Raw genomic sequence first — 25,823 nt, 5'->3', positions numbered from 1 at the left:
CAAGTGATAGACTCCACAGCCGGATGCGAGCTGTTGAGTTTCTTGGATGCTTACTCTGGATATCACCAGATAAAGCTGGATCCGGACGACCGCCTGAAGACCGCCTTCATCACGCCATTTGGAGCCTTCTGCTACCTGACTATGACATTCGGCTTGAGAAATGCCGGTGCCACTTTTCAGCGTTGCATGCAGAAGTGCCTCCTCAAGCAACTCGGCAGAAACGCTCACGTTTACGTGGACGACATCGTGGTGAAGATGGAGAAGCGCGGCACCTTGCTGGGAGACCTCAAGGAAACGTTTGAGAACTTACGCCGGTTCCAAATCAAGCTCAACCCCGAGAAATGCGTGTTCGGAGTGCCAGCCGGCCAGCTCCTAGGCTTCCTGGTCTCCGAACGCGGCATCGAATGCAACCCGGTGAAGATCAAGGCCATCGAGAGAATGGCGATCCCCACCAAGCTTCGAGACATTCAGAAGTTCACCGGGTGCTTGGCCTCCTTGAACCGCTTCATCAGCCGGCTCGGAGAGAAAGCTCTCCCCCTCTACCGCCTCATGAAGAAGAGCACTCATTTCGAGTGGAACGACCAGGCCGACCAAGCTTTTCACGAGCTGAAGAAGATGCTGGCCACGCCGCCCGTTCTGGCGGCGCCGACTGAGAAAGAGCCCATGCTCCTCTACATCGCTGCAACCAGCCGAGTGGTCAGCACCGTCATCGTAGTCCAACGCCCAGAAGAAGGCCGAGCCCAGCCGGTCCAGAGGCCGGTGTATTATTTGAGCGAGGTGTTGTCCGCCTCAAAGCAGAACTACCCGCACTACCAGAAGATGTGTTACGGCGTGTACTTCACCGCCAAGAAGCTGAAGCCCTACTTTCAAGAGCATCCCATCACGGTCGTATGCACCGCCCCGCTGGCCGAGATCATAGGCAGCCGGGACGCATCCGGCCGGGTGGCGAAATGGGCCATCGAGCTGGCCCCTTACACAATCTTCTACCAGCCCCGCACCGCCATCAAGTCCCAAGCACTGGCCGACTTCCTCGTCGACTGGGCCGAGACCCAGTACCTGCCGCCGGCTCCCGACTCCACCCATTGGTGCATGCACTTTGACGGGTCCAAGATGCGCACCAGCTTGGGAGCCGGCATCGTCCTTACCTCTCCTAAAGGCGACAAGCTCAGATACACGCTGCAGATTCACTTTGCCGCCTCCAACAACGTGGCCGAGTACGAGGCGCTCATACACGGGCTCTGGCTTGCCAAAGAGCTCGGCATTCGCCGGATCCTATGCTATGGCGACTCGGACTTGGTGGTCCAGCAATCATCCGGCGACTGGGATGCCAAGGACGCAAATATGGTGAGCTACCGCTTCCTGGTCCAACAACTCAGCGGATACTTTGAAGGATGCGAGTTCCTCCACGTACCGCGAGCCGACAACGAGCCAGCCGATGCCCTGGCTCGAATAGGCTCCAATCGGCAAGCAATTCCAACCAGCGTCGCTCTACAACGCCTCCTCAAGCCGTCCATCAAGCCGTCTCCAGAGTCCGACTCCATCTTCGTGCCGCCTGACCCCGATGCGGCCGGGTCCGGCTCGAAGAACCAAGCAGGCGACCCCGAGACTCCCGCAGCCGGCCCGGGGACTTCGGCAACCGGCTCGGGGACTGTGGTAGCCGGCCCGGGGACTGCACCAGCACAACAGCCGGCGGCCGACTCCAGCATCTCACCACCCAGCCCGCCCACCCTAGTGGCAGTAGCCACATTGGCAGTAGAAGAAGTCGCGGCTCCATCATGGCCTCAGTCCATCCTCAACTTCCTAGTAAACCAAGACCTGCCGGCTGACGAAACAGAAGCAAGACAAGTCCAACGTCGAGCCGGAGTATACACAATCGTCAACAGAGAACTAGTCAAGCACAGTGTCACTGGAATCCTCCAACGGTGCGTCGAGCAAGATAAGGGCATTGCAATCCTCAGAGACATTCACCAAGGAGAATGCGGCCACCATGCGGCCTCAAGATCACTTGTCGCCAAAGCCTTCCGCCATGGTTTCTTCTGGCCGACTGCTTTGGATGACGCCAAAGAATTAGTCAAACATTGCAAGGGATGCCAACTCTTCAGCTCCAAGCAACACATGCCGGCTTCGGCACTCAAGACCATTCCCCTCACTTGGCCCTTCGCCGTTTGGGGATTGGACATGGTGGGCCCATTCAAGACGGCGCGCGGCGGCATGACGCATTTGCTCGTCGCCGTGGACAAATTCACCAAGTGGATTGAGGCAAAGCCGATCAAGAAGCTGAATGGGCCGACTGCTGTGACGTTCATTGCAGACTTAACAACTCGGTACGGCGTGCCACACAGCATCATCACCGACAATGGCACGAATTTTGCCAAAGGAGCCTTGGCACGTTTCTGCGCAGCCCAAGGTATCCGACTGGACTTAGCATCCGTCGCCCACCCGCAGTCAAACGGCCAGGTCGAGCGAGCCAACGGCCTCATCCTCTCCGGCATCAAGCCTCGACTGGTCGTACCTCTGGAGCGCTCAGCCGGCTGTTGGCTCGATGAGCTGCCGGCTGTCCTCTGGAGTCTGCGCACTACACCAAACAAGTCAACCGGCTTCACCCCTTTCTTCCTTGTGTATGGTGCCGAGGCGGTCATCCCAACTGACATCGAGTTCGACTCGCCTCGAGTAACCATGTACACGGAAGCGGAGGCCAAGGAAGCACGAGAAGACGGCGTCGACCTGCTGGAAGAAAGCCGGCTGTTAGCCCTCAGCCGGTCTGCCATCTACCAGTAGGGTTTGCGCCGCTACCACAGCCGGAAGGTCAGGCCAAGATCTTTCCAAGAGGGCGATCTTGTGCTCCGGCTGATCCAGTGAACAGCCGGCCAGCACAAACTCTCGGCCCCTTGGGAAGGCCCCTTCGTCATCAGCAGAGCTCTAGGCAACGACTCCTACTACCTGATCGATGCACAGAAGCCGAAGGCACGCAAGAGAGACGACTCCGGCAAGGAGTCGGAACGACCATGGAACGCCAACCTCCTTCGAAGATTTTACAGTTGAAATGCAGTATGTATCACGTTAACTTTTGTATTAAGTACAAGACAATAGGCTCCCCGAGGAGGGCTCGGGGACTGCCATCCCTTATTTATGAATGAAAAGTATCATGCTTATGACCTTGTCATTTCATTTACTTGTTCCGTCCGGCACCGGGTTCGACTAGTCGGCTCGGGGACTGGCCGACTGGAGTTATATTAGAAGTCCTACCCGCAGTTAGACAAGTAGTGTGCCAGCTCCCAAGCCTTCTCTTGCCAAAAGTCGTAGTTCGAAGAACCGGCTGTCCGGCTGGCAAGAGTTAAAGGCAGGAACGGGCGCCCAGACGAAAAACGGCTAGGGACTAACGGACTAATATAACAAAAGCCGGTTTTTTCTCCCACCGCCGACTGGCTACCAGAGTAGCCGGCCGGCCGGTTTCCATTCACTTCACTTTAATCCAAGAAAGCTCAAGTACTTGCCTCCCCAAAGAGGGAAGGCGGCAAAGGAAAAGGCCTAAGGATAAAAAGCATACGCGAATGGAAACCGAACATGCACATAACAATATTTACATAAAAGACCTCCGATAGGCCAGCATTCAACATAGTTTGGATACACCCCCAGTGGGTGGAACTGCGAAAACTTAATGAAGATTGTTCAAAAGACAACAAGCAGGAAAGATAAAGACGGCAGGTCAAGCTGGCGGAGCGACCGACGAGCCGGGCTGGTTGGCGGAGACGGTCGTGCCGGCTGAAGGAGCGGCCGGCTGGCGAACTTCGGCTTGGTCACCGCTTCCCGCAGAGGGCGCGCTTCCACGCGCCTCGTTGCTGGAGGCACGGTCGGCCTAAGGTCGGCCGGTTGTTCCACCAGCCGGCTCGACGTCTTCGCCGTCCTCCTCTTCGTCATCCTCGCCCTCGTCCCTGGAGGCAATCTCCTCCGCCGAGTCCTCGCCCACCGTCGGGTTCAGCCCGAACCACTCCTCCGGCTGAGCAACACCGTCATCATCGATTTCGGGTGCGAAAACGTTGATGTCGGTGCACTCGGCGATCGTCGAAGCCCGCTGGGCGATAGCCGGCCTCACCTCCTCCAGCTCCGCGTCGGCCTCCATCCGCCAAGTGCGCAGCTGGTCCAGGCTCAGCCCTGGGTACCAAGCCCGAACAAACTCCAATGCCCGCCCGGCTCCGAGGCGGGCCGCCGACGCCTTCCAAGCCTCAAAGCGATCGACTGCGACCTCCAGCCAGTCGGCAGTTCGTCTTGGGGTGTGGGGGATCGTCTCGCCGGGCCAGAGGGCGGCCAACACTTGCGCCCCGGCACGTTGGAGCCGGCGAAGCATCCGATGAGCCGGCTGCAACCGCGCCTGGACAGCCAAGAGCTGCTCCTCAAGCGTCCGGTTCGCATCCGGCATGATGTTGGCCCCCGCCTGACGGCGCGCCTCGCGATGGGCCTCAATGCTTTGGGCGGCGAAGGCAGAATAGCCGGGGAAGTAGTCTTCACCAAAAAACAAGCAGCGGCTCAAGTTAAGCCAAAAACCCAGGCGGCAAGGGGGAGGGGAGGGGCGAGGAAGGCGGCTTACCGTCGATCAAATCCTCGATCCGTCCGAAGCCTTCATCCAGGGCTCGCCGGGTCTCAGCCCAGCTCGCCGCCTCGGTCTCATACTCCGCCTTTAGGGTGGCTTCGCTATCCTGCGCCGCCTGCAGGGCCGCCTTATGTCTCTTCTCTTGGTCGGCCAGCTTCTTGGCCAGGCGATCACGTTCCTGGACCAAGGCGGCGTACTCGACGTCCTTGATATGAAGGGCGGCCTTCGCTTCACCGAGCTCCTTCCTCAAGTCGGCGTTGGCCCCTGAAGACAAAGAAAAAGAAAAACCAATAAGGAAAGAGTCGTCAAGAAAGATCCGACCCGACTGCTCAGCAGTCGGCCCGAATCTCGGGGACTACACCCAGTGGGTGTGCTGACGCGCCCCCACAGGAGACAGACAAGATCGAGTACTTACTTCGGCTGTCGGCCAGGTCGTCGGTCCTCCGGCTCAACTCCCGAGCCTGGGAGTTGAAGGCGGCAACACGGAGGTTGTGATATTCCTGGAAGTTCAGACAAGAGGCAAAAATAAGGTAGCCGTCAAGAAAGATCCGACCCGACTGCGCAGCAGTCGGCCCAAATCTCGGGGACTACACCCAGTGGGTGCGCTGACGCGCCCCCACGGAAGAAATCAAGAGAGCAAAGCGGCCAAGAATGAAGGAGTTACCCGGATGGTGGATCGCGTCGACAGGAACTCCTGGTGAACTGTTGCAGCAGGGCGGCCTGAGCTTGCAGCCGGCTCCGGACCCCTTGAGCCGCCACATTCAGCTCGCCAGTCCCCCCGCTGGGAGTCCACTCGGACGTGGCAGTGCTGGCCGCCTCCGGATCTTCCGCCGACTGGCCTGCGCCCGCGCTCGGCGCGACTCCGGCGGAGCGGCGCCTCCCCCTATGCGCCGGCCCGTCACCGGCTGCACCTCGAGGCCGGCTCTGTCCTCCGGCTCACCCCCGGCCGGCCCCTCTGGCGCCGCTGACGACTGGCCGCCTTGGCCCGCTCCGGTTGGCGCTGCTGGCGGCGTTCTCCTCGCAAAGGCCACGGGGTCCTCCCCCCTCTCCATCAGCGGCGGGCCTTGGACGATCTCCTCCGCCAAGGGCAATGGGGTGTCGGGGGCCACGGCTCGGAGGGGAATGGCGAGCAGCGGAGGCTGGTTGCGCGAACCCTCCGCCTCCGTCTCCGCGGTCGCCGCCTCCGCCTGGGCCTTGGTTGCCGCGTCGGCCTGCTCCCTCGCCGCCTGGGCGGCCGTTTTTTCCGCCGCCTCGCGTTCCTCCCGCGCTTCACGGGCGTTCCGCTCTATGGCCTCCCTGAGGTCGGCGCGGGGGTCCACACGGCGGGAGCTTGAAGAACCTCCAGTCGGCCCAACTACGGAGCCGCCCAGACCATGCTCAAGGGAAAGTGGCGCCCTGTCCAGCAAGCAGAAGAAGTTAAGAAGAATGCTCGAACAAGAAGAGAATGATGAAGAGCATGCAACAAGGGAATTGGCGACTTACGCTGAGACCGCCTGAGGCTGCTTCACCGCCTTGCGGAAGTGGGCCGCTTTCGCAGCCGCCTCGTCTCGCTTGGTCGCCGCGGTGGAGGCTTTGGACTTTTTCGACCGACTGCCGAAGAGGCCTGAAGCGGCCCGGCGCTTCTGTGCGCCACCACCGGCAGCCGGCGCGACGGACGAGCCCGCGCCCTGATGGTCGGCTGCCGGCTGGCGACGCGGGGCGACTTCGGCTTCAGCATCATCCGGCCAGTCCTCGAAGCTCGCGGTGAGCCTTGAGCCCCCGGGCTCGGCGTCGTCCCCCACGACGGCGTCTTCCATGGCGGCCGCCCCCAAATCCGGATCGTCGACGTCGTCCGCCGTGCGGTCGGGGGCATACTGGCGTTCTATCCCCGCTGTCCCGGTCGTCGACGGGAGAAGGGGGTTCTGCTAAGAAGGACCGACTGATTAGAAGCCGGCCATCATGAAGCCGGCTACCAATGAAAAGAAGAAAGAGAAGAAAACTTACCACGGGCGGAGGGTTGGCGCGAGAATACGGCGCCTTGCCGTATCGCCAGTCCTCGGCGAGCTTGCAGTTGGAGATATAGTTTACCATGTAAGACACCTCCGCATGAGGCATCTCCCTGGTGCTCAGCCGGCTTGGGTCGAAGCGGCCGCTCATCTGGCACATCATGTGGGGCCGGCTTTGGAGAGGGGATATCCGGCGCTCCACGAAGGCGGCCACCAAGTCGGCCCCGCTCAGGCCTTCCGACTGGATCATCACCCGAAGCCGGGAGATGACGGCGTTCCCGGCCTGAGACAGGGACCGGGAGCGGAAACTCCATGAAGGCTGCCTCCAGCCGGCGCGCCGGCTAGTAAGCCGGCAGGTTGACGTAGTCTCCTTGCTCGGCGACGTTCTTCACTTAGAAGTATGATTTCTGCCAGATCTTCACCGGCTGGATCAGGGGGATGGGCGGGAACGGGTTGTTCTCGCCCGCCCTCCTCATGGCGATGAAGGCCCCGCAGGGGGCGGGCGCGCCTGCGACGACGGTGCCGAGTTTGCTCTGGAAGAACTCCCACCAGAGCTCCAGCGTGGGGAGCAGCCCCAAGAAACCTTCGCAGAGGGAGACGAAGGCCGACAGTAGCATTACCGCATTGGGCGTGAGGTGATGCGGCTGAAGGTTGTAGAACTCGAGGAAGGAGCGCAGAAATCTGCTCGCCGGAAGACCGAAGCCGCGCAGGAAGTGCGAGCGGAAGATGACCCGCTCGCCCTCCTCTGGTACCAGCGAAATCTCCGTCTTCGGCGCCAGGCGGACCCGCACAAGGTTGGCGTCGGGCAGGCGCTGAGTCTGGCGGAGGAACTCAACGTGGTCCTCATGGACGTTGGAGCCGTCCCACGAGCTTGACAGCACCATGGGAGCGAGACGATGTGGAGGCGCGGCGGCGCTGAGACGGGAGGCTGCGGCAGCAACGAGAAGAAACGAAGACAATAAGGGCCGAAGCGAGAGGGAGCGTGCGAACCTCTGCCGCTCCCCCTCCTCCCCCTACTTATAGGCTCGCGTGGCGAAGCCGAGGAGGCGCGGTGTGGGGAAACGTGGGGATCGATCGTGCCCGCTCCCCCACGTCCCGCGCTTATTGTGCCTTAACGGCGAAATAAAACCGCCGCGGGAAGGCGAGCGGTCCATGTGGGCCACGGAAGATCCGCGCTCGGACCAAGGCCTGCGAGTGGCGGGTCCGGGCCTGCGGCGGAGTCCCGTCGCGCGCGTGCGCTGGCAGGATCTCGCCGCCACGTGGCCGCGGGAGGGCCCGCGGTCAGCGCGCAGGTCGCCCCCTTTCCCGCCTGCAAGGCGCAGAGCTCTCTGAAGTCGGCATACACCCGCAAAGCCGGCTCTTCGGGATGGGAAGCTGACCAAGCTTCTCGTCCCTTTGTCCGCCTCGGAGCTCGTTCAGCTTCGGGGACTACTGTCGGATGAAATAGCCATGGGTAGCCTAGCCGGCTTCCCCTGGCCCTTCTGAAAAAATTACGAGCCCGTCCGGCTCTCAAGAATCCAAGACATGGAGCCGCCTTCCCCTTCCTGGCTGCCATCCGGGCCGGCTTTCAAAAGGCGGCGCGACTTTAGCCCTCATGAAGAACGCCACGGGAGGGCCGACTTCGGGAGGCCGGCCATGAGAAGGCCGACTCCAAGAAGCCGGCTCCCATAAAGCGGTCGAGACCGTACCCACAAAGTTTACACCCACCTAACAGCGGTGCGACGGGGCGTGGCTACAGTAAAGCCTGCCACCCCCGAATCCCGAAGCACGCCTGGCACAGTGCGCCGTACGGAGTAGCCATGACCCGTCCGGCGCGGCACTGTTGCCACGTTGACCCTGATGTCACCCACGACGGGCCGCCAGCGTGGCCCACAGATGGTGGACCCCTTCGGGCAGAGAGAAGCCCGAAGGCGGCCACGCCTCCAACCAGTCGGCCCAAGACGGAGCCGGCTCCCCGCAGCCGGCTTGCCACCTCCCTCGAAGGAGACGCCCCATTAAGGAGACAAGACGCGGTGAGGCTACAGCGATCGCCCGACGGGCGGCGGCACTGTAGCCGCGCCTACCACGATGAAGCCCACGTCACCAAGATGGAGCCACAGTAACCAGCCGCCGACCAGGCCCTGGACAGTGGGGCCTGCCTGTCGACCAAGGGGCCGGCAGCCGGCGGGACCCACCAGTCGGCGGGCCCCAGCAGCCGGCGCAGAAGCCGGCGAGCGCAGTCACAGACGGTTGGGCCCCGCGCCCAGTCGGATTACCATTGTACCCCCGGGGAGTAGGCCTATATAAACCCCCCGGGGCACCCATGCAAAGGGTTCGACCCCCTACTAATCCTAGACACCACACAAGGAGAAGAAGCAGGCTAGCCGTGCCCTTCTTCCTCCTCCCACCAAACAGCTCAAGGAGCATTGTGTAGCTACTTGTTCATCTAGTGATTATGCGGAGGCCCCGCAGAGCAGCAGTAGGGGTGTTATCTCCACGGAGAGCCCTGAAGCTGGGTAAGATCCGCCGGTGTGCATGTCTTCGCCTTATCCCGTTTCCAGGCACCGGCGATGTCTTACTGGCTCCCACAATGATAAGCCACCCGTTGGCATATGTCGCACCTACCACTCGACAAGTGCCAAGACGGCGCATCCGGTGTGCGCTAACCCTCTCTAAGTGACCCCCGGTGGCATTCATCCATGTCCTTGGAACTTTCCGAACTTCCGACGGTGCGACGCCTTGAGATCCAGGCGAGGAGGTTGTGGCCTCCTTCAGAGATGGATTTGGATGGACGGATTGCGCCGGGGTCCTTAGTGTTTGGTGATGGCACGCCATGTTGATGCTTACTCATTTCTTCTCCAGTGTCGGCATGCTACTTGTTATGGATCTGCTGTGGAAGAGGACCTCGACGTTTTAAGCTCTTAGTTTCTTTGTATATCCTTCCTGTGCGGAGCGTTTGGGGCCTTGTTAGGCCTTGTACAATGCTAGGTGCTTACGAAGCTGCTTAGAAAATAAATCGGGTTTTCTCTGAAGCACCAGTGTCTATTTCTATAGAAGAGACGCCTAATTAAGCATCTACCCTGTACAAATAAGCATTGATGCTTAAGAAAAGCCTGTACAAATAAGCATTGATGCTTAAGAAAAGCCTGGTTTATTTCTTCAAACACCTCTCCTAAGCACCTTGCATTGTACAAGGCCTTAGGTGCTTTTCAGCGCCTTTGTATCTTTCCGTTTCCTATTTGCTCTTGACGGTTGTTTATTGCAGTTGTATCCTATCCGGTTGATAGTTTTGTTAATTCAAAGTCGGGCAAGGTGCGAATCCTTCTTGGACTCGGCTGCGTCTTTTCTCTAAAAAAGAATAGTCACTTATACTGAGTGAACACAAAGGATGATGGCGGTGCTAGTTGGAGCTAGTTGGTTTTTTTTTTTTTTAGCGGGAAGCTAGTTGCCCCAAAGGATTTCAGTTGAGGAGAGTGGGAAGGGGGGGTGGGGGTCGGGGGGTTGTTAAATCGTGGAAATTTTGATCCGTTTGTGATAATGGCATCATCACATTACAAAACAGTAAAACGGAGCTACCCACGCCCCTTCACAGCAATTTGACGTCCTCTGCTGTCGGATCAGGCTAATGGACGCTACAAATCTGCCGTTCGTTCCCTCGGCCGCGCCTGCGCGTTTTTCGCTCCGTCATCGCGCCCCACTTACCCACCATAAACGGGCTGCTGCTCCGCTGATGGACCTAGGCATTCTGTCCTTAATCGGGCTGACTAGTCCTGAGAAACATAGGTTAGGTCCAGGAAAGTAGAGTACACATGCCCGTTCCGTGCTTTCTATCATCTCATGACTTTTCCGCCACATTGCCTCGGTTCTTCCCAAGGCGGCGGCGTGCGCCGTCGGCTTCATTCCTCGCAGTTCAGCGGTCCTCCTAGACGTGCGTTGTCGTCTTCATCCCTCATGGTTAATCCTTCTTTTTCTGAAGGAGCCCTATTCCCCCGATCGGCATACCAGATTAGCCTACAAAGTTGTACTGTTGTACAGTCCGCCCACGTAGAAGAAATTCTTGATGCATGGATTGATCCTTCTTTTTCTGAAGGAGCCCTATTCCCCCGATGAATTCGCATGCGTGATGCATCCTCACGAATCTCATCTTCTGTAGGTAAACACATCTCACCTACCCTTTATTTGGACTATTGAGGAATCGCGTAACAGATTGGTTCGTGCCCTGGTTCCATTGAATTTTTTTTCTTCTTGTGAGCTTGTGAGTCCTATGCTTCTATTTCTTCCCTCAGGTCATGTTGACTCTTGTGCATGGATTGATAATTGAGAAAGAAATCAATGAATTCTAGAAGAAATCGCTTGCCAATGTCACGGGTCCATATGATTCTGCTATGACCACGATGGCAACAATGAAACAAATATACCAATGCCTTTAAAGGTAAATTGTTGTTCTGCTTTACACTTTATAGTAGAAAAAAAATTGATGCCTGATCATTATTATTTTTAGAGTATTGGTTCTTATCCCATTTCTTTTTCAAGCATGTTGTCATTGATCAGCTATCAATCTGTTTCTTCTCAATTTGCAGAAGAGAAGTGAATTCAGAAAAAGTTAAGCATGGGAATGTATAAACCAACTTATGTTATGATCGAGCAACCAGGGATCGCACATCACAGCTCCAAAAACACAATGGTGCCATGGGGTAATTTTTATCATTTACTTCTTCAACACAAATATCAGTTTTTTGGTGCTTGTTGAAAGAGCTGCGTGGATCTTCCATGATTCCTCCCAAGGTGATATAATCTATTTCTATCTCTATCTTCTTTTATTTTGCGTGTGATATTTCTCTGTTTCGGTTGCAAATCAATAGATTTGGAAGTAGTGCTATCGGTGGATGCAAATCCATCGACCTGTAAGTGATGTTGATGCTAGATGTTTAGTTTTGCTCTATATGTATAAATCTGTGCTTGAAAACTGATTGAATTGATCAGATTACCACTTGTATTTGTTCTTTGCCTGATATCATGTGCAAATGCTCTGACACTTCTTGTTCATGACTTCTTATAGTGTAGCCCATTCATGAGAACGTATATGCACTTCTTGTTCTTGTTGAGATTATACACTACCAAAAAGGGATGATTTCATCGATTCAACATCGGTAAGGAAAATTGTGCTACTGGTAAGAACAGATGCTTCACATAATCATTTCTTCCTCGTTTGTCCTCCTAATAAGAATAGGTACATGCTGAATGCGTTTTTTTCTGGCTCATGGTTAAAACAGATGTTCTTTTTGCATTTTTCTGCTGGTAAGAGTAGATGCATCGGTCGAGTCTTCTCTTTTTGTATTTTTTATTGAGTAAAGCTGCTTAACCTGGGTGTATCTTTTGTTGGTCTCTTCTGAAGTGATGTTACACATGTAGATAAATACAAGAAATTATGAGGCCAATTCATATATACACTTGTCATTGTGAAATTATGTCTCAAATTCTTTGACAATGATAAAATAACTATGTTTGTGCATGCCTAGGATCTTATGCCACACTCATTGCTATGAGACTTGGATTTTGGTTTCATGTTTCTGCAGTACTATTGTAACATACTCCCGCTGTCCTTGAAAGATTGTACTTCCAACTTTGTTGGAGGGTTAAACTATCTCTAAGTTTGACCGAGTTTGTGAAAAAATTTATCAATGTTTATGAAACCAAATAGGTATATGATGAAAATATATCGTGTCATGAATCTAATTCTACTAATTTGATGGCATAAATGTTGATGTATTATTGTATAAATACGGTCAAACATAATAAAATTTGACTTTCCAACAAAGTTGAAAGTATACTCTTTTAAGGACGGAGGGAGTATATGCTTTGTGTTTATCTCTTCTTAATGAAGGTGATCAAGAAATTATTGAAAACAAGTTACTGCAAAGAGGCTGTATGGTGCAAAGTTTACATGTCAAATAGATGCCGAAGTCAACCTATATTTACAATGCAGGGACGGGCGCGGCAACGCGCGTCTTCATGGTCTAGTATATAAAAAAACTTGCCTACTACGTTGCATACATGCGTGCTAGGGCAACAGAGTCTGTGTCCAACTTCGATGAGGTTTGGTATCATTTTCTTTGGACAACTTTTTTTTTTGCGGGGAATTTCTTCGGACAACTTGATTTGTCATATAACGGCCACTGAAATTTTTCATCGCTACATATGTAGTTGCTTATAAAATCTCTCGGTCGCGCATACCGTTTGGTCAACACCGTGTGCAATGAGGGGTATCAAGAGACTAATTTCCACAGTAGTGGACCAGGTTTATATAAATAGTTATTATCAAAATTTACAATACCCAACAAATACGTTACAGAAACACATTTCATGATAATTCTATTGATACTGATTTGGTACTGTAATTATCAATATTTCGTTGTATACACCCATTTAAAGTAAAAAAAAAAATTTGACTCAAACAAAAAACCATATTTCTTGCAAGCCCGAACAGAGCAGTAGTTAACCCATGTAGCTTGATGTAAAAAAGAAAAGGAGAAACGGTACAGATTTTAGTGCACAGGTGAGAAGAGAATACAAACAATAGCAAATCCTTCCGAACGCAGCATAGGATATCACGCATCGCACGATGTGGATGGGTGGAGCATCCTCTTACAATTTGCTCGAAATCCTTTTATCCTCCTCTAGCTCTAGAGCCTTGACATTGACGGCGGACGGGCCTTTTTGGCCGTCTTGAATTTCGAATTCGACACGCTGGCCCTCGGCGAGGGTCTTGAAGCCGTTGCCATGGATTGCGCTGAAGTGGACGAAGACGTCCTTGCTGCCGTCGTCGGGGGTGATGAAGCCGAACCCCTTGGATTCGTTGAACCACTTCACCTTACCAGTAATCTGCATTTTCTCTCCGTATGTATCCGTAGCCTTTTCTCTGTCTAAATCTCACTCTGTTCGCTGTGGTTGGGGGTGGGGGTCTTGGCCAGAGGCCGACTATTATATAGCCGGCGATGAGGCGAGCAAGGCGAGGTGGCGGTGCCCCTTACTTGACTGTAGGACATCATGTATGATTGATTTCGTGTAGCTGGAGAAGTGGGTGCATATCAGGATCATTCCTGATTTTCTTGTATGTGGATCGTATCAGGAAGGACTCCAGTTGTGATTAATGGAAGCTCGTTTCCCCACCAAAAGATCGCGATCGTGCTTGCACGCGCTGCAGTCGCGCCATTCACGTCGCCTAAACGTGTTCAACGTGCAAGCATGTCCATGCCCGTGCGCACCGACTCGCAAGTCGCAACCACCGCGCGATGCCCGGGCCAACTATTCGAACGGTCCCGCATCACCGCGGGCACGCGACGAGGCGCCGTCCGCCGTGACGCCGCAACGCAGCACCGTGCTGCCGCTCGCAACGCCTGCGCTGCACGCTGCATCGTCGGTCGTCGTGCTTCCGCCGCACGCGCTGAGCCTCGCTGCCAGTTGCGTCGCCGCCGCGCGTGCCCCGGCGCACCACCCGCCGCCGCCGAGTGCCATCGTGGGCTTGCCCCCAGGCGAACAGACCACCTGAGGTGGGGAAAACGCCGGCCCAATCAGATAGAGAACTCCGTGTTGGACTTCGTGTAACTGAACCTAGCGTCTGTTTCTGAACCTTTGGTATGGTGTAGTACACCAACGATCGGTCTCCTTTGTAACGCCACGATGGGGGCTCTTCCCATCTATATTAACACGCAACCGGGACTTGAGAAGGCATCCCGTTTCCTGCAATTCCACATGAAATCAGAGCCTGTTAGGAGCTAGGGTTCGGACTCCTCTGGGACGTAGGTGGTAGGGAAAGGAGGGAGCTGGGCGTGGGCTAGAACGCGGCGGCCGGCGGGGAGGCGCCGTCCTTGCGGCTGGGCGGTGGCGGCGCAGGAGAGAGAGGGCTAGGGTTTTAGGATTCCGGCTCCTCTGGGAGCCGGGCAATAGAATAGTCTTATTGCTTAATCCTCAAAATAGTCTTACAACTTGTATATATAATCATAAATCTGAAAATAAACTAAGATAACTTGGGCCTTAAGCCTGCCCAGTGGGCCCCCGGCGGCCATAGACCTGGCCGGTCATAACATCTCTCCCCGCCTGCTCAAACAGCTCGTCCTCGAGCTGAAAGTCAGGGTAGTGCTGGCGGAACTCCTCGCATTGCTCCCAAGTAGCGTCCTCCTCTGGTAGTCCAGCCCACCGAATCAACACGTACCAGGAGCCTCGGCGCAGCGGAGCCTTCAGCGCCTTCTCCGGTGCAGGAAGGAGATGCCCGTCCGTGAGCGGCGGAAGCGCCGGCGGTGCCGCGGGTGGAACGTCGCGGAATGGCTTGAGCAGCCCGACATGGAAGACATCATGGATCCGTGCGCCTGCCGGAAGCTGAAGACGGTACGCCACTTTGCCAATGCGTTCCAGGATAGCAAAGGGACCGGCATAGCGAGGACCGAGCTTCTTCCTCGCGCGTGGGTCCAACGACTGCGTAGAGCGATGAAGTAGACGCAGCCAGACCCAATCACCCACCGCGAACTCCGCCTCGCGATGGTGGCCATCATAGTATCGTTTGGCCAACTGCTGGGCCTGGAGGAGTCGTTGACGAACCTCCGCGAGCATCTCATCACGGCTCCTCAAAAGAGCCCCGGCTGCCTCGGTCCGCGCCGAGGCCGGATCAACCGGCAGAATCGGTGGGGGCGGCCGGCCATACACCACCTCAAAGGGCGTAGCACGGAGGGCGGAGTGGTAAGAGGTGTTGTAGCAGTACTCCGCCCACGAGAGCCAGTCCACCCATGCGCGAGGGCGATCACCTGTAACACAACGCAAATACATGGCAATCACCTTGTTAATGATCTCAGACTGGCCGTCTGTCTGAGGGTGGAAGGCGGTACTCAGGCGGAGCTTCACGCCCGCCAGTCGGAAGAGGTCGCGCCATACATGGCCCGTGAATACAGGATCCCGATCACTGACGATCGAAGAAGGGAACCCGTGGAGACGGACAATGCCATCGAAGAAGGCCCGCGCGACAGATGCCACTGAATATGGATGGCCAAGGGCGATGAAATGAGCATACTTGGAGAAGCGGTCGACCACCGTGAGAATGACGGATTTGCCGCCCACCTTGGGAAGGCCCTCGATGAAGTCCATGGAGATGTCCGCCCAAACCTGAGACGGGACCTCCAAGGGCTGAAGCATACCAGCTGGTCGCAGGGTCTCCGTTTTGTTGCGCTGGCACGTCACACAAGACCGTACCCAGTCGCGGACCAGGGCACGATCACCTGGAATGTAGAAGTCGGCGCGGAGGCGATGGAGCGTCTTCTGCACGCCCTCATGGCCCGCCGAGTGGGCGAGATGCAGCACCTGCTGACGAAGATCGTCATGGGCCGGAACGAAGACGCGGCGCCCGTGGAGAAGCAGGCCGTCGGCTAGACGCCACGGCTCCTCTAGCTCGCCCGCCGCCAGCTGCTGCTGCAGGAGGAGGGCGTCGGCCGCGGCAGCGGTCGCCCGGCGAATGTCGGCGTAGAGGGCGAAAGAGGGCCCGGTGATGATGCAGAAGGTAGCCCCTCCCGCCGCACCATCGTCCACATCGGCGTCACGCCGAGATAGGGCGTCGGCGACGGTGTTGAGGCGACCTGGCCGGTACTCGACGGTAAAATCAAAGCCAAAGAGTTTACTGATCCACTGGTGCTGGGGAACCGTCGAGAGCCTCTGATCCAGCATGAACTTGAGGCTGTAGTGGTCCGTGCGGATCCGGAAGGAACGACCCCAAAGATAGGGCCGCCAATGGCGTACTGCCTGCACCAACCCAATGAGCTCACGCTCATACGCCGCCAATTTAAGATGGCGAGCAGCAAAGGGGCGGCTGAAGAAGGCGAGGGGTCCATCGCCCTGGTGCAGGACCGCACCAAACCCCACACCGGAAGCGTCGCAGTTGACGGTGAAGGGAAGGTCGAAGTCCGGCATCTGCAGTACGGGTCCCGTCGTGAGGGCCCCCTTGAGGGCCTCGAACGCTGAAGTGGCCTCCGTATCCCAAGAGAAGGCGTCGCGGCGGAGGAGACGCGTGAGCGGGGCCGTGATAAGGCCAAACTCCCGGATGAACTTCCGGTAGTACCCAGCAAGACCAAGGAAGCCGCGAAGAGCCCGCGGAGACTGCGGAATGGGCCAGGCGGCGACGGCCGCCACCTTGTCGGCGTCCATGGCCACACCCTCGGCCGAGATGACATGGCCGAGGTAAGCGACCGAAGGTGTCCCGAACGAGCACTTCGAGCGCTTAAGATGAAGATGATGTGCCCGAAGCTCGTTGAAGATGATGGCCACATGCTGGAGGTGCTTTGCCCAAGAGGCGCTGTAGATAAGAATGTCATCAAAGAAAACGAGCACAAACCGACGTAAGTAGGGTCGGAGGACATCGTTCATCAAGGCCTGAAATGTCGCCGGGGCGTTGGCGAGGCCAAAGGGCATCACCAAGAACTCGAAGTGGCCGTGATGGGTCCGAAACGCCGTCTTGGCGATGTCGTCAGGATGCATGCGCACCTGATGATACCCCGACCGGAGGTCCAGTTTGGTGAAGAAACGCGCACCATGTAGCTCATCCAGGAGTTCATCGACCACCGGAATAGGAAACTTATCCTTAAGTGTGAGAGCATTAAGGGCGCGGTAGTCGATGCAGAAGCGCCAAGTGCCGTCCGACTTACGTACGAGGAGGACCAGCGCCGTAAAGGGTGATGTAAAGATACAGATAATGCCTGCGGCAAGCATGATGGCGCACTGCCGCTCCAACTCGTCCTTCTGCAACTGAGGGTACCGGTAGGGCCGTACTGCCACCGGAGCCAAGCTCGGCAGGAGATGAATACGGTGGTCGTAGACCCAGGCTGGCGGAAGGCCCTGGGGTTCCACAAAAAGATCACCGTGCTGCTGCAGGAGGTGATCCAGTAGCGGATGCTCGGCCTCCGTGGTGGCCGCGGCTAGCTGGAGTGGGGGCGACGCCTGGTGCCGCCAACGCCCTCCCACCGGATGCGGCGACCGAGGCGCCAGAAGGTCATCGTCAGGGCGTCGAAGTGTTGGGGAACGTAGCATAAGTTCAAAATTTTCCTACGTGTCACCAAGATCTATCTATGGAGTCATCTAGCAACGAGGGAGGAGTGGATCTACATACCCTTGTAGATCACGCGCGGAAGCGTTCAAGAGAACGGGGTTGATGGAGTCGTACTCGTCGTGATCCAAATCACCGATGATCCTAGCGCCGAACGGACAGCACCTCCGCGTTCAACACACGTACGGAGCAGCAACGTCTCCTCCTTCTTGATCCAGCAAGGGGGAAGGAGAGGTTGATGGAGATCCAGCAGCACGACGGCGTGGTGGTGGAAGTAGCGGGATTCCAACAGGGCTTCGCCAAGCGCTGCGGGAGGAGGGAGATGTGTCATGGGAGGGAGAGGGAGGCGCCAGGGCTTAGGTTTTGTTTGCCCTCCCTTCCCCCCACTATATATAGGGCCAAGGGAGAGGGGGGGGGGGCGCAGCCTTGGCCCTTCCTCCAAGGAAGGGTGCGGCCAGGGAGGAGTCCCTCCTCCCCAAGGCACCTCGGAGGTGCCTTCCCCTTTTAGGACTCTTCCTTTTCCCCTTCTCTTGGCGCATGGGCCTATTGGGGCTGGTGCCCTTGGCCCATATAGGCCAAGGCGCACCCCCTACAGCCCATGTGGCCCCCCGGGGCAGGTGGCCCCACCCGGTGGACCCCTGGGACCCTTCCGGTGGTCCCGGTACAATACCGGTGACCCCGAAACTTGTCCTGATGGCCGAAATAGCACTTCTTATATATAATTCTTTACCTCTGGACCATTCCGGAACTCCTCGTGACGTCCGGGATCTCATCCGGGACTCCGAACAACTTTCGGGTTACCGCATACTAATATCTCTATAACCCTAGCGTCACCGTACCTTAAGTGTGTAGACCCTACGGGTTCGGGAGACATGCAGACATGACCGAGATGACTCTCCGGTCAATAACCAACAGCGGGATCTGGATACCCATGTTGGCTCCCACATGTTCCACGATGATCTCATCGGATGAACCACGATGTCAAGGACTTAATCAATCCCGTATACAATTCCCTTTGTCTATCGGTACGACACTTGCCCGAGATTCGATCGTCGGTATCCCGATACCTTGTTCAATCTCGTTACCGGCAAGTCTCTTTACTCGTTTCGTAACACATCATCCCGTGATCAACTCCTTGATCACATTGTGCACATTATGATGATGTCCTACCGAGTGGGCCCAGAGATACCTCTCCGTTTACACGGAGTGACAAATCCCAGTCTCGATTCGTGCCAACCCAACAGACACTTTTGGAGATACCTGTAGTGTACCTTTATAGCCACCCAGTTACGTTGTGACGTTTGGCACACCCAAAGAATTCCTACGGTATCCGGGAGTTGCACAAGCTCATGGTCTAAGGAAATGATACTTGACATTAGAAAAGCTTTAGCATACGAACTACACGATCTAGTGCTATGCTTAGGATTGGGTCTTGTCCATCACATCATTCTCCTGATGATGTAATCCCGTTATCAACGACATCCAATGTCCATGGTCAGGAAACCGTAACCATCTATTGATCAACGAGCTAGTTAACTAGAGGCTTACTAGGGACATGGTGTTGTCTATGTATCCACACATGTATCTGAGTTTCCTATCAATACAATTCTAGCATAGATAATAAACGATTATCATGAACAAGGAAATATAATAATAATCATTTTATTATTGCCTCTAGGGCATATTTCCAACACGAAGTCCCAAAGGATGGGACCGAGAGTCCGCAAAAAGTCGACACCGAGGATGAAGTCCAAGCAGCCCAAGTCGATGCCAGCACACGTGATGGTGAAGTGCTCGTCGCCGATAGTAATGGGAACGTCCCGAGCGAGCGCATGGCATCGGAGGCGGTTGCCATTAGCGACGGTGACCCGCAGCTGCTCCCCTCCCGTCGGCTGTAGGGCAAGGCGCCGCATAGTAGCCTCCGGAAGGAAGTTATGTGTAGAGCCCGTGTCTAAGAGAGCCACCAGAGTCTCGCCGTGGATCATGACCGGAATAAGCATAGTCCGCTCATTGCGGATGCTGGCCAACGCGTGGAGGGAGACGACAAGGGCCGTAGCCGGCGCAGGCGCGGGTGCCGGCGCGACCATGGCGGCGGCTGGGTCGCCGAGTCCATCGTCAGTGGCAGCGTCCTCGGTCTCATCGACTGTCTCCAAGTAGAAGAGGCGCGGGCAGACATGGCCCGGGGCATAGGGTGCATCACAGTTAAAGCACAGCCCCAGGCGGTGGCGCTCGAGCTGCTCGGCCTGCAAGAGGCGCCGGAAAGGCCGCGTCGCGGCCGGAGTGGCCGTCAGTGAGGCGGCTGCAGAAGCTGGTGCGGCCGACGGTGGTCGTGGAGGCACTCGGCTCCCCCGAGGTGGTGCGGGCTGTGTTAAGGCCTGGGCACGCTGCTCGAACGCTCGAGCGTAGTACATGGCCGTCTGCAGGTCCTGGGGTCCCTTCATCTCGACATCCACGCGGATGTGGTCGGGAAGGCTGCCGACGAAGAGCTCAGCCCGCTGTAGTGCCGTCACCCCCGGTGCGTGACACGCCAGAGCCTGGAAGCGGTCGGCGAAATCCTGGACCGTGGAGGTGAAGGGTAGGCAGCCCAGCTCGGACAAGTGGGTGCCGCGCCGTGGTGGTCTGAAGCGAAGGAGACACAGCTCGCGGAAACGATCCCATGGGGGCATGCCGCCCTCGTCCTGCTCGAGGGCGTAGTACCATGTCTGGGCGGCACCCCGAAGGTGGTATGACGCGAGCCAAGTGCGCTCGGACGCGGGTGTGCACTGCCCCCGGAAGAACTGATCACACTGGTTTAACCAGTTAAGAGGGTCCTCCGAGCCATCATATGTGGCAAAGTCGATCCGGGCAAAGCGAGGTGGTGTCGGAGTCGATGCGCCAGTGTCCACTGGTTCGTCGATGCGAAGGGCCGAGGACGGCGCGCCGAACTGTAGCGTGGCCACCGCCGGTTCGCCGGCCTCTGTGTAGACCGGCAGTGGCGACGTTCCGGTGAGCCAAGCCGGAATCGGAGAGGGCGACGGTGGAAACCGCACCTGCTGGATCGGAAGCCCCCCGGAAGGGCCCTGACTCAGGCCGGCGCTAGGCGGTGGAGACGGCGTGGGGGCCGGCGCAGCCGGTGCGGAGGGGGCCGGGGCAGACCAGACCGGCCACGGGGTTGGGGCGGACGCGGCCGATGCCGCGGGTGCTGGCGCGGGCCAGTGTGGCCCAGCCGGCGCTGGAGCGGCCTGCTGCTGTAGCGTCGGGTAGCCGCCGGTGAGCGTGGCGGGCACCGAGTACCACGGGAGCGTCGGCGGCCCGGAGGGCGCAGGCGGCGGGGGCGGCTGTGGTGGTCCGAACGGGCTGGCCAGGAAGAGCCCCGCCATGGCCTCCGGGGTGTAGTGGGCTGGTAGAGTTGATGGCGACGGCGGCGTAGTGGTGATGGGGGCCGGCGGATGGCCGGTTGACGTGCCAGGGATGAGGTCCAGTGGCGCGGACGGGAGGACCAGCGACCCCGTGGCTAGGGGCGCTGACGCGGCGGTGGTGGTCACGGGCAGCGACGGCGATGGTGGTGAGGATGACATGGTCGAACCAGAGCTGGCTAATACCAAGGTGTTAGGAGTTAGGGTTCGGGCTCCTCTGGGACGTAGGTGGTAGGGAAAGGAGGGAGCTGGGCATGGGCTAGAACGCGGCGGTCGGCGGCGAGGCGCCGTCCTTGCGGCTGGGCGGCGGCGGCGCAGGAGAGAGAGGGCTAGGGTTTTAGGGTTCCGGCTCCTTTGGGAGCCGGGCAATAGAATAGTCTTATTGCTTAATGCTCAAAATAGTCTTACAACTTGTATATATAATCATAAATCTGAAAATAAACTAAGATAACTTGGGCCTTAAGCCTGCCCAATGGGCCCCCGGCAGCCATAGACCTGGCCGGTCATAACAGAGCCACCTCTTCCGAGGTCTAGGGATCTGATCTAGCCAAACACACACGCCAAAAACTTGATCGCTGGTCAAGATCATCGATCGATTCCCTCCCTCCTTCCCCATGGCGACCTCCTCTTCAACACTAGCGGCGCTTCTGGGATCTCCTCCCTCGGAGAAACTCTCTCGGGAAAATCACATCTACTGGAAGATGCAGGTTCTTCATGCCTTTCGCGGTGCTCGGGTCATGGGGCTACTTGATGGTTCCGATTCAGCACCTGCAAAACATTGGAGGTTGAGGCTGAAAGCACGAGGACCACTGTGTCGAATCCGGCCTACGAAGCCTGGATTGAGAGGGATCAACAAGTGGTGAGCTATCTCACAAAATCAATAAGGATGTTCTTGCTCAATTTTTTGCGTTAGAACATGCTGCTGAAATCTGGGCTGCAATTGAAGCCTCGTTTGCCTCACAATCCAAGGCACGCATCAATATGTTGCGTGGAAAACTTGTGAATACAAAGAAGCGTGATATGCCTGCAGATAAATATATTGCTTTGATGAAAAGTTTTGCTTCAGAACTTGCTGCAGCTGGTCGGCTAATTGATGATGATGAACTGAAGGAGTATATCCTTGGTAGTCTTGATGGAGAATATAACTCTGTGGTTGCCTCTATTAACACTGTTCCTACCACCACTCTTGCTGATGTTTGTGCACAGCTTACGGCATATGATTACAGGCAGCAAATGCTTGCCGAGTCAGATCAAACCGTTGGGGCTTTTCAGTCTTCCGCTAATTAATGCTGCTACACGAGGACGTTCCTTCAATAATAATTATCGGCAAAACTCTCGTGGTGGATATGGGCAATACCATGGTCGTCCGTAGCAGACACATCCAACACACGGTCGTAATCCACAGAGAGGTGGTCATGGTCGTGGTCGTGGCCTTGGTCGCATACCTTCTCCTCGCCAGGATATTACATGTCAGATATGCAAAAAAATATGGGCACCCAGCACGTGATTGTTGGTGGAGGTATTCTGACAATGGTGATGATGATGACTCTCACTCGGAAGACAATGGTGCACATCTTGCATCTTATGGAATGGATACAAACTGGTATGTTGATACAGGAGCAACAAATCACATCACCAGAGAATTACACAAATTGACCACTCGGGAAAATTACAATGGACGTGATGAAGTCCATATGGCAAATGGAAATGGTATGGCAATAACACACATTGGTCATTCTACTTTGCACACCTCTCATAATTCTCTTTCTCTTAACAATATTTTGCATGTTCCTAGTGCATCCAAAAATCTTTTATCTGCTCATCAACTTGCCTTAGACAACAATATATTTCTTGAAATTCATCCTTTCTTCTTTTTGATAAAGGATCGGGTCACGAGGGACACACTGTTTAAAGGTCCTTGCCATGGTGGTCTCTACCCGATTATGCCCTTGTTCACGAGGTCTCCCAAGTGTGCCTTCGTCACCATCAAACCCACTTCATCCATATGGCATAATCGTCTAGGGCATCCATCCTCTTTCATTGTTCAACAAGTACTTCGGAAGAATAAACTCTCTTATGATCCACAAATAAATCCTTATGTATGTGATCCATGTCAGCAAGCTAAAAGCCATCAGTTTCCCTATCCCATCTCTACTAGTGTGTCTACTGTTCCATTGGAACAAATATTCTCTGATGTTTGGGGTCCTGCTCCAGCTTATGTTGGGAAACACTTATATTATGTGAGCTTTATTGATGATTTTAGCAAATTTACTTGGACATATTTGCTTAAGAAGCATTCTAATGTTTATCAGGCCTTTCTTAATTTCCAACAACTTGTTGAACGGAAATTTGGTCGAAAAATAATTACCATGCAAACTGATTGGGGTGGTGAATACGAAAAACTCAATGCCTTCTTCCAAAAAGTTGGCATTACACATCATGTGTCATGTCCTCACGTCCATCAACAAAATGGTTCAGCTGAACGTAAACATCGACATATTGTTGAGGTTGGCCTTGCCTTACTTTCTCATGCATGCATGCCTCTTAAATTTTGGGATGAAGCTTTTCTCACCGCCACATATCTCATTAATTTGCTCCCTACCAAGATACTCAATCACATGAGTCCTACGGAAGTTCTACTCCATGTCAAACCCAACTATGAACCTCTTCGTGTGTTTGGGTGTGCATGTTGGCCAAACCTTCGCCCTTATAACAAACGAAAACTCTCGTTTCGCTCCAAGCGATGTGTTTTCTTAGGCTACAGTCCTCGACATAAAGGGGTCAAATGTCTTGATATATCCAGTGGTCGTGTCTACATCTCACGTGATGTTGTGTTTGATGAGAATGTTTTTCCCTTTGCTCTTCTTCATCCTAATGCTGGTTCACGTCTTCGTGAGGAAATCCTTTTATTACCTCATAACAGTCCATCCGATAATGAGGGGGTGCACACTAATAATGACCACATGTTTGTTGTTCCTACTGTTGCTAACCATCCACAGCTCACAATGTCTGAGGCATCCGCTGATACAAATACAGAAGAACCCAGTGATGAAAATACAGGAAATGATCAAACATACTCAGAAATTGACCAAGAGATGGGTGCATCTAGCATTTTTCAGCCTCCTGACGATCCTCATGATGATTCTGCTCTGGGTTCTGCCTCAGATCAGGAGCAAACATTCTCCCTGCAGCAGATTGATATGTCCAACGATGCCATGTCGCGTCACCCGGCATCCAATGGGCCGACCGCGTCCCGCTCGCCCATGCGTTCCTCTACGCGTGAATCAAGTGTCTCCATGTCATCAGACATGACACCTTGGGTTCTCTCTCCTTCGGATCTTCTACATCACGTGGTGGCCACACTGCTACACCTGGATCCCTTGCTCCAAGCGGATCTGATTCGGTGTCCGACAACAGCAGCCTAACAGGATCTTCTGCGCCACCGAGCCCTACAACGCCTCCAGTTGCTACACAAGATCTTCCTATTGCTGCTCGCACCCGTATAAAAAAAGCTATACGCCAACCAAGAATATTTACCGATGGTACTGTTCGTTATGGAATGCTTACTGTTACAGGAGAACCACAAAATCTTTCTGAGGCAATTCGTGATAAAAATTGGCATCATGCTATGAAAGAAGAATATCAGGCACTTATGCATAACAAAACTTGGCACCTTGTACCCTCTAGTTCTAACAAGAACTTGATTGATTGCAAATGGGTCTACCGCATCAAGAAAAAGTCAGATGGTACAGTTGATAGGTATAAAGCCCGCCTTGTTGCAAAAGGTTTCAAACAACATTATGGTATTGACTATGAGGAAACTTTTAGTCCTGTTGTCAAAGCAGCTACTATATGTCTTGTGTTGGCTATTTCAATCTCTCGTGGTTGGAGCTTACGACAGCTAGACGTGAAGAACGCGTTTTTACATGGTGTTCTGGAAGAGGAAGTCTATATGAAACAACCTCCTGGTTTTGAAGATCCTCGAGCTCCACAGCATGTTTGCAGACTTGACAAAGCTCTCTATGGTTTAAAACAAGCTCCTCGTGCATGGTACTCTTGGCTTAGCTCTAAACTTCACAGTCTTGGCTTTATATCATCCAAAGCAGATACATCCTTGTTTCTCTACAACAAGTCAAGCATCACTATTTTTATGTTGATATATGTGGATGATATTATTGTGACCAGTTCCTCAAACCAGGTGATCTCTGCTCTATTAAAAGATTTAAGCCAAGATTTTGCTCTCAAAGATTTAGGTGATCTTCACTTCTTTTTGGGCATGGAAGTTAAGAAAGTTCATGGTACATTGGTCTTAACACAAGAAAAATATGCCGCTGACTTGCTTAAAAGAGTGGGCATGAATAATTGTACACCATGTCCTACACCATTATCTTCTTCAGAAAAATTGTCACTTACAGATGGCACACCTCTTGGTCCTGATGATACTACACACTATAGAAGTATTATTGGTGCTTTGCAATATTTAACCCTCACACGGCCTGATCTATCTTTTTCAGTCAATAAAGTTTGTCAATTTCTTCATGCACCTACAACAACTCAGTGGACAGCAGCCAAAAGAATTTTGAGATATGTTAAGGGCACCTTGTCAGTTGGCCTCACATTTGAAAAGGCCCCTTCTACCCTTCTTAGTGCCTTCTCCAATGCGGATTGGGCAGGATGTCTTGATGACCGACGCTCTACAGGTGGTTTTGCTATATTTTTTGGTCCTAACCTCATTTCTTGGAGTGCTCGCAAGCAAGCAACAGTATCTCGATCTAGTACTGAAGCAGAATATAAAG

At 54.7% G+C, this 25,823-nt stretch overlaps 1 protein-coding gene and 1 pseudogene across 1 annotated transcript; one reads left to right on the top strand and one right to left on the bottom strand.

Annotated features, from left to right (window-relative positions):
• Positions 1–12,816: 12,816 nt before the first annotated feature.
• Positions 12,817–13,523, bottom strand: LOC125541134 (cold shock-like protein CspC). Its single transcript, XM_048704608.1, has one exon. It carries the CDS (start codon positions 13,438–13,440, stop codon positions 13,198–13,200), a length of 243 nt encoding a protein of 80 aa, XP_048560565.1. The 5' UTR covers positions 13,441–13,523; the 3' UTR covers positions 12,817–13,197.
• An 8,590-nt stretch (positions 13,524–22,113) lies between these two features.
• LOC125541920 lies at positions 22,114–22,229 on the top strand (annotated as a pseudogene).
• The last annotated feature ends 3,594 nt before the right edge of the window (positions 22,230–25,823 follow it).

Source organism: Triticum urartu, chromosome 2 (assembly GCF_003073215.2).
Source record: "Triticum urartu cultivar G1812 chromosome 2, Tu2.1, whole genome shotgun sequence".
NCBI classification, from domain to species: domain Eukaryota; kingdom Viridiplantae; phylum Streptophyta; class Magnoliopsida; order Poales; family Poaceae; genus Triticum; species Triticum urartu.
Note: the sequence above shows the minus strand (reverse complement) of the source record. Positions and strands in the feature narration are given on the sequence as shown.